The 15,766-nt window shown below is 48.3% G+C and overlaps 1 protein-coding gene across 8 annotated transcripts in view; it reads right to left on the reverse strand.

Moving 5' to 3' along the window:
- Slc13a3 (solute carrier family 13 member 3) overlaps nucleotides 1-15,766 on the reverse strand; it is a 52,459-nt gene that overhangs the window by 27,015 nt on the left and 9,678 nt on the right. For all 8 annotated transcript variants that reach the window (XM_069989909.1, XM_069989903.1, XM_069989905.1 and 5 more), the window contains exons 2-4: nucleotides 7,806-8,071; nucleotides 6,710-6,873; nucleotides 126-192 (exon numbers count right to left, since the gene is read on the reverse strand). In XM_069989909.1, coding sequence (XP_069846010.1) covers nucleotides 126-192; nucleotides 6,710-6,873; nucleotides 7,806-8,071 — 497 coding nt within the window. The remainder of the gene's footprint in view (nucleotides 1-125; nucleotides 193-6,709; nucleotides 6,874-7,805; nucleotides 8,072-15,766) is intronic.

The raw sequence follows: 15,766 nt of genomic DNA on the forward strand, positions 1-15,766 counted from the left end.
AGGGGTCCCCAGTGGGAACATGGACATTGGGTCACTTGGGCAGGGCTGGCTGTAGTGTCTGGTTCTTGCCCAAAGTTCCCTTGGATCAGGCCCTGGCTCCCTTCGGAATGTCCCGGGACACTTACCCTTCTGTGCTGGCAAGAAACTGCATCTCCATGGGCACCATGTGGAGTCCGTTTCTTCGCACAGCAGCTAGGAGGAGAGAGGATGACTTTAGTGCAATGGAGCAAGGCGATGGAAGAGTTCCAGTTCACCTGCAGCCAGGCACTGGCCAAGGATGTCATACCATTCATTTAATAGGGGAATAAAAGAAAATAGAGTGGGGAGGGGGCAAGGAAACAGGAAGGGGGTGAGAAGGACAGGGACCAGTGAACATCTGTAAAAAGCACATGGTAGGCCACAAGGTCTATGTTGTAACTATTCAACTCAGCCATTGTAACTCAAAGTGCCTCAGTTTGGACACTGGAATTTGAAATTTTTGTTGTTGTTGATTGTAGGGCTTGAACTCAGGGTGCCTGTTCCTGAGCTTTTGTGCTCAAGGCTAGTGCTCTACGACTTTGAACCACGGCACCACTTCTGGTTTTCTGGTGGTTCACTGGAGATAAGAGTCTCATGGCCTTTCTTGCCTGGGCTGATTCTGAACCATGATCCTCAGATCTCAGCTCTTCACATGCCACAAAGTATTTTCATTCTTTGGATTTATTTCAACTATTAAAAAAATACATTAAAAACTACAGTTAGCCAACAGGCTTCACAGAAGGCAGACGGGATTCATTGTGTCATGGTTTGCCAAACCTTGATATAATGAGGTGAGGTAGCTCACACCAGTCATCTCAGCTACCCTGTGACCAGAAGGATTAAAGTTTGAGGAAAAACAAAAACAGCAAACCAAAAACAACAGACAAAAAAATCCTCATGAGACCTCAGCTTAACAGGAAGAGTTGAGTGTGGTGCATGCCTGTTAGCCCAGCTTCAGTGGGAAGTATAAATAGGAGAACCGTGATCCAGACTAGCCCAGTGAAAAAGCAAGGTCCTATCTCTAAAAAAGGCTGGAGGCGTGGCTGCCTAGTAAGTGCATGAGCACAAAGCCCATTATGCCATAGAAAGAAAGGGGAGGAGAGGAGGGAGAGAGGAAAGGGGGAGGAAGCAAGGAAAGAATTCACAGGGAAGCCCAAAATTCAGTGAATTCAGTATTCAGTGAGTGTGGTCACTGTGGGCAAGAAAGACAAGGTCTTGCCCAACACTGGGAACTGTTCCAACCCTTCCTGCCAGGCCATGTCCTCTTGCTGTACCTAAGGTTGGTTCTGCTGACCATGGGAAGAGTGTGAAGGTAAAAGTCAAGAACACACATGTTGGGTCTGGGCCAGGCAAAGGACTTTGGGGCTCAGGGGTGGAAACACGTGTTCACCAGCAGCCCACGAGGCCCCAGCCCAGGGCATGGAGGCAGGAAGCTGTTAATAGCATACCAATGGTGGGAGCAAAGTCACTCCCCAGGGGATGGCCTGACAGGAAGGACTCTGACCCAGTGACCCCTCATCTCTTGCTCACTCTGGACCTTCACGCTGGGCTGGGACCACAGTGGTTGAGAAGTTCACTTGCTCTTCAGGCACAAGCCACAGGTGAACTCTTCAGTGGGTACATACACGAGAGCTGTCTGGGGGTCCTGGGTTTACTCCAGAGGTGTGTTAGTAGCTGTAGAGTGGGCCTCATGGATTTGTGCTGTCTGGAGCAAGAGCAACTCCTTTGAAGCACAGATAAGGAGATGAGGCCTCCAGTGGCTGCCCAGGCGCTGGGTGGTTTGGTTGTTCCCCAGTTTGTCCCATGCACAGAACCTAGCTGCTCACCACCTGCCTCATAGCAACTACGTGTGCTCCCAACAGTCATGCATGCAGGATAGATGGGAACTAATTTTGGTGTGGAAGATGGGTTCCCTGTTTCTTTAGGCAGAGAAGTATAAATGTAGAAATAGTTTATACCAGCATTAGGTTTCTGATGATAATAGCAAAAATAAAGCCAACAAAGAGATGAAATTGAAAAAGAAAAAAGAAAAAGGAAACTCTCTTAAGCCAAATGCTCTTAACCCCTTACCCTGGGTCTCCTCTGAGGTTCCCAGGACGCTGTGGCTTGGGAAAGCCCATGGCAACAAACGACAGAACTGAGATGCTAGTCAGCCTTCCTGGTTCACAGAAGTTGGGCTGGACTGAGCTCTGAGCTGAGACAACGGCTTGGTCATAGGGTCTCAACCTTTGGGTTTACCTCAGACGAGGTGACTGAAATTTTTCATAAGTGTCATCTTACAGCAGCCTCGAAGAACTAGCAGGGCCTATTACCTTCCCCTATCTACTTGGAGAAACTGAGACCCACCCAGAGAGGCAGGAGTCTAGAGGAAATACGGCACCGGGCGACAGTGGCTCACACCTGTAATCCCAGCTACTCAAGAGGCTGAGACCTGAGGGTTGAGGTTCGAAACCAAGATCAGGCAGACATATCCCTAAGACTCTGATCTCCAGTGAACCAGCAAAATGCTGAAAGTGTGGGCATGGCTCAAGGTGTAGAGCACCAGTCTGGGGCAGAAAAGGCTAAATAGGAGCTCAAGGCCTCCCCCACCAAAACAAGAGGGAGCAGTGGGCTAGTGGAAGAGCCAGACTGGTACCCAGGACTGTTAATCCTTCGACTAATGACTCTTTCCCATCTCCAAGGCACCCATGTGACGTTCAGCAAATCTGCCGATAAGAGTCCAACCTCTCAGTAAGATTGAGAAGCTCTATAACACACACAAGGCCCTCCTAGAAGAGTTCTGGGTCAAACTAGGCAGACAACCCAAGGAGGAGGTCAAAGGTACCTGTGTGAGGGTTCATGTATATTCATTCATTTGCAGCCATGTCCCTGAGGGGCATGGGAGGAAACTGAGGTTTGTTCACTCTCTCTTCTAACACTGTGTCTGCTGACTACCCAGCCTGTGCTGAGTGTTACAGGTGGATAGGACTGTGGCCATTATTTGTGGAGATGGGAAGGATTCGTGGAGCCTTCACAGGGCAGATCACAAACAAGGGAACACACACACCCTTCTCAGCTCCAAAAAGCCTGACAGTAATTCTCATCCATTGCCACATACAGTCACTTCCCCACACTGGCTCTGAATTCCATGTGTCACTCAATCAGCACAACACAGGAGGTTTTGTCCTCACGCTGTGGGTGAGAACTCGCAGGAGGTGCTTTGGCACGATGCAGGAAAAGTGGAAGAGGAAGTCAATGCCTCATCCAGTCAAAGATTGCTTTGCAAATGGTGACATCTTGGGCATTCCTAGACAACAGCTTTGCTGGCATGCACAGTGACTTTCTTTGGTCAGAAGAGGCAAATTCCATAGTATCGGAAGTCAGGTGGGTCCCTCACTGGTTGAAAGATATGGGGCTCATTCCTGCTTTTAGTATCTTTATCCCAGGGGCTCTGACAGCTGTGGTGAGAACAGTACCCACTGTAGGTGGAACACGTAATGAACGCTTACAGGGAAAATGGAAGAAGTGCCACAGAGCTGGGGAAGGGAATGGGAAATGTGTAGGACTTCCCACCAACACTGAAGAGCGCTGGGGTCTTGTCCAGTGAGGTCCACCCTGCCTGAGGTCTGCTCCCTTCTGATCCAGGCCCTGTGGCTCATCACTCATAAGTGCAGGTTGTGAATTCAGACAAAACTCTGTCCTCACTCCATGTAACTCTGGGCAAATGATTCTGCCTCTCTGAGCTTGTCCCTTCATCTGTAAAAGGAGACTGTCTACCTTCTGGCACCATTAGGAAGATTAAACAAGCTAATGGGTATGAGCACAGGGTCATATTTCATACACAGTAGGTCTTTAGAAAATGACCCTCATATTAGCATTGTTGTGTGGCTGCTACAGGTGAACTTAAGGTCCCAGGGAGACTCCTTGTCCTTCTCCTGTTCCACCAACACCAACTTCCACATCCCATAGCTTGTCTCATTTCCAGCCACCGGCCTGACCAAAGCACAGAAACTGGGTGAAAAGGACATCTCTCTGCCCCAGAGTTAGCCTTGTCCTGGGCCTCAGAGGCTGATCATTAACCAGCCCTCACTCTCCGATCCTGTGGCCTGGAAGTCAAGTGTCCACCCCAGCTTCCAGACTCTCCTGCCTTCTCACACTCTACAGCACAGGGCAAATGACTCAGGACTTTGCATTACAACCACACTGTGTGTTACCTTGGGCAGGAGACAGTGCTGAGTAGCTAGCTGCCCCAGAAACAGCCAGAGCTGTTTACTATCTGCTTATTTACAGGAAAATCATCCAACTACTGTTACCTCTTCCCTTCCACGTGGAACAAGACTTCCCTTGTGGAAGTCCTAGCTCTGCTTAGGTAATGACAGCAGAATTCTGCACGAATCATGTGATCACTTTGCATCTCACCTGTAAAGGGCTTAACGTACTCTGAGCTTTCAGGGCTGTAGTGAAAATAAAATGAGCAGAACTGTTTTGTGCATGATGGGGCAAGGCATACACTGCTGAAGCATGACAATCACTTTGTGGAGCAATGTTTTACTTTTAACAGGTACCTGTTCATTTTAACACACACTGCAAAGAACATAACTATATGTGATAGTGATAGAACCCAAGTCTACTGGGCCGATTTCCCATCTCTTGAGTGATGTGGCTTCTATCTTTGAATCCCAGGTGGTCTCTGTTACTCTGCCATTACATTTACATCCAGCCAGCAGGAAGCAGACTGCAGGAAGTACCCAGCAGGAAGCAGACAGCAGGAAGTACACAGCAGGAGGGCAGAAGCCAGCAGTTAGACTTATCATTTCTACTTACAGCCCACTGGCTACACTTAATCATCTGACCACATCTAACCAAAAGGGAAGCTAGGAAATTCAGTCTTTGCTCTGCACAGTCATTTGCCCTGTGGGGATTCTATTACTAAAAGAACAAAAGAAGAATTGATACAGGGATAGACTAACAATTTCTGCCTACATATGTATCTATTTAAAGCTAGCTTTAAAAATATGTTTAGGTAGCTAGGTGGACTCTGATATCCGAGGATCGTGGTTCAAAGCCAGCTCAGGCAGGAAAGTCTGGGAGACTGTTATCTCCAGTTAACTACCAGAAAACTGGAAGTGGCTCAAAGTGGTAGAGCACTAGTCTTGAGCCCAAGAGCTCAGGGATATCACAGAGGCCCCAAGTTCACTCCCCAGAACAACAACAATATAAACACACACATATATATATATATATATATAACTATATATATAGTTTTCATATGTATACATATATATGTCAATAAAAGTGAGACTTCTTCTTTTTTTTTTTTTTTGGGGTCCGGTTGTGGGGTCTGAACTCTGGGCCTGTGCGCTGTCCCTCAGCTCTTCAGCTCAAGGCTAGTGTTCTACCACTTGAGCCACAGCGCCACTTCCGGCTTTTTTCATTTTGCTTATGTGGTGCTGAGGAATCGAACCCAGGGCCTCAGGCATGCAAGGCAAGCGCTCTACCACTGAGCTACCTTCCCAGCCCCATAAAAGTGAGACTTCTTATGGTGGCCGTGATATGGCTGTACTTTGTGGCCATGAGAGACCAGAGTTACCAGCAAGAACTGATGTGTTTCTGAATGGATCCCAGAACTGCCTTTCTCTAACTTCATGATATCCGAAGAAAACACTCCCTATTATTAAACCAAAGACAGACATTCTTTTACTTTGGCCAAAATAATTCTCAGTGGTATAGCTGGTTTCATGGATAAGAGAGTGGGCTCTGGAGCCAAATTACCTGGGTCCAATGTTGGGCTCAGCCATTTGCTGTGTGATCTGAGAAAGTCAATTTCCCTTCTCTGGGCTAGCTCTCTTCTAACCTGGGCTCTCTCTGACATCCTTCCCACAGGAGCAACTAGGTTCTGTGTGCCTAGCTTTCTATTTTTCATGCAACAAGCCGAGTTGTTGCTCATACATAATTGGCACCGTGACCTTGGTCACCACTGTGAGCCACATGATGGTTTGTTCTATGACCACAATTGCTTCAGGAGATCGGTTTAGACACTTTGGTTTGCTAATTATGGTGTCTCATAAAAGCAGCATGGCATCCTACGTGAGCAATGCCACCCTTTATTAGCTATGGAACTCACACCCCCTCAAATTCCCAGCCCCAGATGAATGCAGCTAGCATCCAGTATGGCCATGTTGCCTCTGAGGGCCTGATGTCTAGCTGGGCCATGCCCTCCCCAGCAGTGCTGGGGAGTTCCCATGCCTGCCTTCCCTCCTTCACCCCTCCCCTCCCCCATGCCCCCCACCACCACTGGCTGCCCTCACTCTCCAATCTGCTGCCCCAGCTGCCTTGGTGGTACCGGTCTTGTTGACTGAAATCTCATAGTTTCCATGGGCATTTCTGTTGTGAGTAGGGACACAGCATCTGTTCAAATGATTGCAAGCAAGTATAATTATTGTGCCTCTTTCAAAGGGCCACTTTGAAGGGCAAGAAGCTACATATGTAGCTCACTTGGCTCACTGCTCAGCTCACAGTATGCTCAATAAATGCAAAACCTTCCAAACCAAGGAGCCATGTTTTGAATTTCTAAGTCTCAGTTACAACTACTGGACATGGACTAGGTGCCCAATAATGGTGTACGCTTGTGGCCTTCCCCAACACCCTTTCGATATCACGCCCCACCCCTTCACAAGGGTAGAGCAGGCCCCAGTGCCTTTTCAAGCCTCACCTGCATTCTCCTCATGTTCCTGGCTGAGGTCTTTCGGAGGCTCCTTCTGGCCAAAGAGACTCTTGAGGATGGCACTGGCGATGGGCAGCATCATGGCGGTGGAGGCGGTGTTGCTCAGCCACATGGACAGGAACGAGGTGGTGACCATCATCCCCAGGATGAGCCTGAGGACCAGAGGAAGTTCAAAGTGAAGTGCATGATGGACCCAGACCACGAGGTCTTGGAGTTCCTCTGCTCCTAGCTTCTGATTCTCGTGCTTGAGGAAGCCAAACCCCTGCCCATTTGGCAGACTGAAAGTCAAGGTCCAGAGAAGGCCAGCCAGGGACCAGTAATCAGATTTATTTTAGGTCTAAGGAATCCTTGGCTCAATTTGTCTCAGTGAAACGGCCACAGGTACCTGTGGGAAGATAGTTCTGAAGGCTTTCCAAGGCTGCAGTGGTCGCTCCTGTGTCTCCAAACCCTCAATGGCACCTACTTCAGAATCAAGTGGCTGGACATCAAGATTTGCCAGCTAACCTAATGGCCTCACCAGCCTTCTTCCTGTTCCCCTCCCGCTCCACCTTGGCTCAAACTTCTGGACTTCCCACCAGCAACCAACATGCCTGGACTCTTCCTCCCAGCCTTTGTTTGGTCCTTTCCCACCAACAGAATCTAGGTTTCATGGTTTTTTTTTTCCTTTCTTCTTTGTATTGATTTTCCAATGTGCTGCCCTACCACATATAAAGAGCTGTAGATGTTGGGCTGACTCTGACATCCAAACCTGCCACAAAGTCATGGGTCTTCCCAGGCCTACCTGCTGTTATCAGTGGTGCACAGATATGTGTTATAAAGGAAGCTGTTTGCATAACTTTATTCTGCTATAGTATTTTAAATCCTGAGCTGGGTCTAAATGCAGTGAAAGAACACCTGATCCTCTGAGAATAAAAGTCCAAGTCTAGAGGACAGCCAGGGCCCACTGCTCTAAGGCCATGGGACAGCAGTCCCTACGCATGGGGCCAGGGCCTCAGCATGTGAACCCTCTCCCCAGGGGCTCTTATGGATGACAATGGTACCCCAAGGGCCTGTCGTTGTGTATGGCACATAGGCATTCACTAACCTGGCAGGCTGGACCCCCACAAACATGAGGACCTTAAGGGCGATTCTCCGGTGCAGGTTCCACTCTTCGATGGCGCTGGCCATGATCAGACCACTGAGGAAGAGGAAGTTGGTGTCGAGGAAGTACTGGGAGCAGACCTTGTTGGAGGGTAGGATGCCCAGGAAGGGGAACAGGATGATGGGGAGTAGCGCGGTCACGGCCAGTGGCAGGGCCTCTGTGCACCAGTACACTGCCATGAGCAGAACCACGAACAGACAGCGGCCCTCCTGCAGGGGAGCATGCAGAGAAGCAGTGGGTGTGGAAGTGTCCCAGGCCTTGACCTTGTATGGGTGCTGTGACCTTTCTGGGTCTTATTTTGCTCAGCTATAAGATGAGCAAGCTATTTCTGGCCCCTTCCAAAGACTGTTGCAGAATTCAATGAAATACTCCCATTGGCTTACATGTGTCCCCTGCCATACAGATGAGAATAAAAAGAATATACTTGATCAGGGATCCCAGAAACTTCTAGAAGGGCAGTGAGAAGGTGAGGGAGAACAAAGTCAACACAAAATGTTCTTAGGCCATCCCTGGCTCATTGGCTTCCACTACTCCGGGAGACAACATGGCTCCCAGAGGGACAAGTGCTAAGCAGAGTGTGGGCCAGGAAACTGAGTGCGCAGTTGGAAAGGCAGATATGTCAGTATCTCCTGAATGTGTTTCCCTTTCCTCCATTTATGTGTTTAGACCTAGACACTGTGGCAGTAACAAGAGGTGGGACTTCAGGCTATGAGGGTTTGGTTATCATCAATGGGATCAGGGCCCTTATCAAAGAGACCCAGGGCCTCCCTTCTGCCAAGTGAGGTGCAGCAGCAGCAGGGCACCCTTGAGTCAGAGCCAGCCCTCATTAGGCACTAACTCTGCCAGTGCCTCCATTTTGAATATCTGTTGAGCAATGAAATGGAGTTTTGGAGGTTTGTGGCCTGCTGTTTGACAATTACCCATTCTGTGGCATTTTGGTATCGCATCTCACATGGACTGAGACAGTCCAGCTCCCTTTGGCCCCCACCATCTGGCTCACACCTGGGATTTCTTTGGCTTCCTCTGGCATTAGACACAAGCTTGACCAAGGAAACATACTCCAGGGAACTCACACTCTGAGAACCAATTCCCAACCATGAGGTTTGTCTGTTTTTCTACTAGAAGAACTGAGGCCTGTTGAATGCCATTTTCCCAAGGTCCCTACACGTGTAAGATTCTGTTAACACTCATCTAATTCACACACCTATATCACAGTTGCTCACTCTCCCTGCCCCCCGGCCTCCAGACCTCCCCTGAAGTCCTTCAGGAGAACCTATCAAAGACAGAAGCTCCTCAGAGATGCCAGCATCTCTCCAAGCTGACACTGGAGAAGTATTTGGCACCAGGCATGAGATGCCTATGCCAGAAGGTTTTTTTGTATGGGAGTCATGTCTTCCAGCCAAATCTGGGCTTATCTGGGTCAAACACAGAGAACAAGGGTGAGCTTGGTTTACAGGACACCCACCAGATGGAAATATGTGTTTCTGGAAGAGACATACTAAGAGTGGTTCTAGAATGAAAGGTGTAGTGATGCCATGCCCAGAAGAGTGCGTGCATGCTCCACACGGTTCTGTGTACTGACGGGGGAGATCTGCAAGGAGCTGAGCAGAGGCCTTCTGAAAGTTCTGCATCAGACAGCTATGTAACCTCCACAGATTTGGGCATTCAACATGACATGCTTACTCTCTGTTTCCCTGACTTCCATACAAATCCCTTGAAGACAGGGTCCTTGATTCGTGTCTCTCATTATCTTTGTGTCCTTTGGGCCTAGCACAGTGGCTGGTATTGTAAAGACTTGGTATCAGCCAGTAGAGAATGGATGGATGGATTGATGGGTGAATAGATGGATGGATGGATGGATGGGTGGACGAAGGAAGGATATATTATGACCCTTAGCTTTTCCTCAGCTGCCAGCTTCAGCTTCTGGATATAAAGAGAGTAGATGTCATCTACCCTCAGGAGCTCATTTTTTGGGTAGGGCAAGGCTGCAGACACACCTGCCCACAGGAGCAGGCATATGCAGTAGCGGATGTGGCTCTAAGTCGCTCAGGATTAAGTAATTTAGTTTAGAGGCCAAAGGGAGACAACTGCAAGGAGAAGGCTGGGGAGAACCTACTTGAACCACACCTCAGAGAATGAAAGCTTGTGCAGACTCCTAAGTCAGGCTCTGTAGTATCCTGCAGTCATGGTACTATAAACAAAGTTGGGGGCAGTAGAGGAACTTTGCAAACATTATCCCTTATCTGGACAAGGTGTGGAAGACACACAGAGTGGGTGAGACACTCATGAATAACACCCAAATTAAAATTTTTAGGAGATAATATAGCTTCCCACTAGCAACATGCTAAGGCCAGATCTTAAGTAGAGAGCCAAGTAAGATAATGCCTGTAATCCCAGCACTTGAGGAGCTGGGTAGGGGGACTGAGAGTTGCAGGCTAACTTGGTGACATAGCAGGATCTATCTCAAGAAAATAAAGAACGAAGAAAGGACCTGACTACAACTTGCGGCCCCAAAGGGAAAATCAAGAGAGCCTAAACAGCTGTATACTTATAATTAACAACTTTAGAGGAAGCAGAGTACCTTCTTGGAAAAAATATAATACTCAGGTATCAGGAAAAGATACAGCTGTATGTTTCAGAGTCTATTAAAGAAAGATAGTCAATCATTCAAAAATCTCTCCACAAAGAAAGGATGAAGAAATGAATGATGCCATCTTCCCAGAGGATGGAGGAGGAAGAGGTGACACCATAAGAGAAGACCAGTCTCCCCCCACTGCCCATCTCCAACTTCTGGCCCAGGTAGGAAAGTGGAGGATCTTGGTCTCATTTCTGAACTGAGACCTCATTAAGGTATAGAAGCAACTGCAGATTTTTTTCAAGTGTCTGGGGAAGCCACAGGTCTACAGGGGTACTGAGAATAGGAAAAGAACTCCCCCCACTGGAAACATTTCATGGTAAAAGCTGGGGAGAAAAATGAACAGCTCTGTTTATAAAATTAGCCTCGCTGAGCTACAATTTACAAGTGATACAATAGCTCCATTGTAACAGCCCAGTTCAAGGAGTTTGGACAGACTCACTGCCTTTAACCCAACCTAGACAGATAGATGGACATTCCCCTCATCTCAAGTATCTCCTATCTCCTTCAGTCCAGTCCCCACTCCCTACAAGGCATCCCCTACACACACACACACACACACACACACACACACACACACACACACACACACACACACACACACACACACACACACACACACACACACACACGTGCGTGCACACACGCATGCATGCACGCACTGTGACTTCAATCACTGTCTTTGGACTCTGCGTCAATGGAACACACAGGACAGACTTTCATGCCGGTGGTCTTCCTCAGGGGTTTGTGGCATGCATTACCTTCTCTTTTATTGCTGAGTATGTCCCAGTCTGTGGATATGTAATTGGACACTGAGATGATTCTAGTTTGGAACTATGATGGGTGGAAGGGCCACAGCTCAGGTGGGCTGTGTGGTATACTAGGGTAGTGGCAGGAATGGAATGTGGACCCTTGACCCACACCAGGCTTTGGCAGCTAGTGGGTTAAGAGTGCTTTATTACCTTGCTGGTCAGGGGTTGGATCAGCGCTGGGTGACCCCAAATAGCCCCCGCCCCAGCCGAGCTTCCTGTGGGCAAATGAATTCAGATTTGCCAGCTGGATGCCAGGCATCTGGGGGGGGGGAATTAATGAGCACGGTGGCCCTTCACCTGCTCCCTGTCCTGCTGGGCCTGGAAGATGGGGCTGGGTTCCAGAGAACAGAGGTTCTCCCAGGGCAGAGGGAGTAAGGGGGGGTGGCAGAGCTGAGTGCTGGGTCCACAGTGCTGTGCCAGGTGTCCCCTTGCTGAACGAGTAAGAGATTCAGATCAGGCACTGTATTCAGGTTCCATCACTGATGTGAAGGAAGTCCACCAACTCTCCCATGTCTGCCTTAACCTTCCCCAGTGCTGGGGTGCACAGAGGCATTCTCTCACACACAGAAATGCCCAAACTTCATCATCACTTACAGTGGCACTGGGCATTAGTGTCCTGGGTCCAGCAGGGAGGGCTGGAGAAGTAGCAAAGTGAGGGCACCTCTCCCTCAGGGCCGCTGAGAGTACGAGCCTCACTCTGCCAGATCTCATCATTTAATGATTGTCTCATGAAAAGGACAAGTAAAAACAACCACATTTGCAAGTGGCGTCCATCCCATAGTCACTAGCTGTGACCTCTCAGTGACATATTTTTAGTTGACGGGTGATGGTTATCTTTGGTAATTAAGGCCTGCTTTCTGTTCCTGCATGTTGACAGAGTACAAGGGGTCACAGTACCCTGGGTTAAAAGGCTTTGCTCCATTAAAAAGTTCCCAGTTTGTAAGTGTTAAGACTGAGGTCTGGATAAGCGGAGAGATACCTTCAGGACCATGGAGAGCACAGGGGAGGCCCCAGCTCCAGGTCCTGGCAAATGGGGGGGGGGGGAGCCGGGAGGATGGAGTGGGGGGGCATAGGAATCTACTTTTTACTCCACCCCACAGCAGATCCCTGCTACCTCTGCCCCTGGGCCTCTTGCTTGGTGACCTCCCATGAGGTGCAGGCTTCGAGTTTGCAGAACCAGGGTAAGGTATGTGGTTGTCACGTGATTTCCAGCACTGTTCCTTTGAATTTTAACTTCTGGAGTTCAGAGGTTGAAGGAGGCATCTGACTTTACAGATGGGCTTCCTGGGTCCCTCAGGGTAAGCAGTTTGCCTCTGGCCTTTGTTCTGTCCCCGGGGCTCTGCTCTGTCTCACAGAGGGGCCCAGGGATCCAGGAGAATCTTTCCCCATTTTTCTAGAAGATTCCCTCTGTCAACTAAAGTCAGATGACTCAGCCCAATCCTCCAGAGATGCAAGAGCCCGAGACTAGGCTCAAAGAGAGCTCGGCCTAAGAAACCAGGTACTACATGCAAGAATTCTGCCTCGGATGACCACAGTGACCAAGGAGGCACTTGGTATGGATGGGCAGTGGATAGCAGTCGGTTGCCTTAGAAGGAAAAGAATGGCCAGGCACAGGTGGCTCACGCCTGTAATCCTAGCTACTCAGGAGACTGAGATTTGAGAATCGCAGTTCAATGCCAGCCTGGGCAGGAAAGTCCATGAGACTCTTATCTCCAATAAACAACTAGAAAAGAAGAAGTGGAGCTGTGGTTCAAGCGGTAGAGTGCCCTCCTTGAGCTGAAGAGCGCAGGGAAAGTGCCCAGGCCCAGAGTTCAAGTCCCATGACCGACCAAAAAAAAAAACAAAAACGAAAAGAATGACCAGGAAATCTCTAGAGCCAGACCCTCCAAATACAGTAGCCCAGGCCACATATGGCTATTTCCACTTAAATTAATTAGAATCAACTGAAAATAACCATTCCTGCTTCTCAGTCCTACTGGCCACATGACTGGTTTCTGCCATTTTGGGCAGATCAGATATAGAACGTTTCCAGTACCACAGAAAGTTCTGTTGGGCTGGAAGCCCTGGGTACAACACATTGTTATTGAATTCCTGAGACAAGAATATAGAACATTTCCATTACCACAGAAAGTTCTGTTGGGCTGGAAGCTCTGGGTACAACACATTGTTATTGAATTCCTGAGCCCCTGGCCTGAGTTTGTTCCTCTACAAATGGGGGGGTCATTACCTTGGGGTGTCTACATCCCAGAGGGCCCCGTGGACTGATACTTGTGAAATTTTTGAATGTATGTTCTTGGTAGGGAGAATGATCTTAGGGTTGTGAATATTTTCAGATTTATTCACTGTTTCTAAACTTCTATAACAAACATCAATATTTGTAGAAAGAATAATTCTCTGCACACCAAGTTAGTAACACTGGTAAAATTCTTACATTAGAATTTTTAAAGAGTTGGTTATTTCATTACTATACTATGGAAATGGAGGCCAACCGGAATTCCCTAGGGTGTTCTTGAGGTTTCTTTTGCCTGGATGTCTGAGATGTTTCAAGGCCCATTAATGTGGCCCTGACACATCTCAGTATTGAGGACTCCATAAGTTTTCTTCCTAAGAGACAATCTGCTCTTTCAATGTGTGTGTGTGTGTGTGTGTGTGTGTGTGTGTGTGTGTGTGTGTGTGTGTGTGTGTGTGCGCGTGTGCACGTACGTATGCACGCCAGGACATAGGTGCTTTTCTACTTTAGGCTGGTGCTCTACCAAATGCGTCTCATCTCTGTATCAGATTTTTGCTGGTTGATTGAAGATAAGTCTCATGGACTTTCCTGCTGGCTTTGAACCACAATCCTTACAGTGATTTTCTTCTATTAAAGAGTCTAGTATTGTTTTCTGTCTTGCTTCATTTTCTTCTGTAAGAGTACCAAGTATGCAGATGTTGGATTTCTGCTGTCTTCCATGTTTGTTTCCTTCTTCCTTCCTTCCTCTTCTCCACTCGGTTTTGTTGAAGCACCTGTAGCTTGTACACCAGGTTATGGTTTGGCCATGTCCCTATTTCACTGCTTCTAACATGGCTTTCATAACAGGACAGCTTTGTTTGTTTCCTTCCTAAGCTTTGTCTGCTTTTATCTCCCTCTACTTCTTAATGTCTAGTCTTTGAACTCTTTTCTTTCTTATTTAGAGATCTGTTTTAGGAGGGCCATCATTTCCCTTTTTCTATATTTTGCAGACAAGTATCTACTTAACAATTTCTCCCACGTTAGAACACAGCTCTCCCAGTGTGTGCTCTTTGTTGACTTTCCCCTTTCTTCCTGTTCCTCACCCTTCCTCCTTTTGTAAGTCACACACTAGCTGCTCTCCGCAGTATTGAGGCCATTCCTTGAAGACCAGTTCCTTGCTGGAGGAAGTGTGGGGCCAGGACCATCAGCACTGAGGTGGGATTCCCACTGCCATCGCTCTCAGGGACTTTCACACTACCATGGCCCCCATCACTCTCCGTGAAACAGGCTGGAGCCTAACTCAGGGAGAAGACCCAAGAAGGGCTTCAATGTATCTTTTACTATTTATGTCTCCTTGGTCAAAAATGGATGCTAGATGCTGGGAGTGGTGGCACATGCCTGTAATCCCAGTGTTCAGACAGCTGAGACAGAAGGATCATAGTTCACAGGCAGCCCTGGCTGTGTTATGAAACCCTCTCTCAAGAAAAAAAAAAAAAAAACAGAAAAAGCAAACAAACAAAAAAACCTAAAACCATTCCAACCGCATTCCTGATCACTGCCAGTCACTTCTCTCCCACCGGCCTCTCCAACACCCTGCGCCTGCCAGGGGCTTTGAGCCTGCTCAGACTCACCCCGTGCTGTCCCATCCACCTCAGGGACTTGCCAGCTCCTCTTCCCTTCCATCACCAGAAATGGCCTTTTGTTCTCTATTCTCAACTTCTCAGAAAGGTAATGAACTATGCTACATATGCCTTACCCCACCCTGGGAAGGAGCAATTTCGTCATCAGAGTCATTTCCTTTCTTCTGTCTGTGTCCTGGTGTAAAGTGTGGGTGCTGGGATCAGGCAGGCATGAGACCCAGCTCCTTCATGGTCCAGCCCTTGATCTTGGGTGGTTAGCTATCTACCTTCTGCCCTATCTCTTCCATACTCATAATAGCAAGTAGAGAGAGATTTATTTAACATAGGATAAGCAGGAATCAGAGAGAGCGACATGGGGAGCTCTTAATAAAGGAGGACTTGTGAAGACTGCATTGATTATTAAGAATCATGTGTCAAGCCAGGTGCTGGTGGCTCACACCTGTAATCCTAGCTACTCAGGAGGCTGAGATCTGAGGATCACGGTTCAAAGCCAGCATGGGCAGGAAAGTCCACCAGAAAACCAGAAGTGGCACTGTAGCTCAAGCGGTAGAGTGCTCGCCTTGAGCTAAAGAGCTGAGGGACAGTGCCCAGGCCCAGAGTTCAAGCCC

Source organism: Dipodomys merriami, unplaced genomic scaffold, assembly GCF_024711535.1.
Source record: "Dipodomys merriami isolate MVZ:Mamm:240054 unplaced genomic scaffold, mDipMer1.0.p SCAF_39, whole genome shotgun sequence".
NCBI lineage: Eukaryota > Metazoa > Chordata > Mammalia > Rodentia > Heteromyidae > Dipodomys > Dipodomys merriami.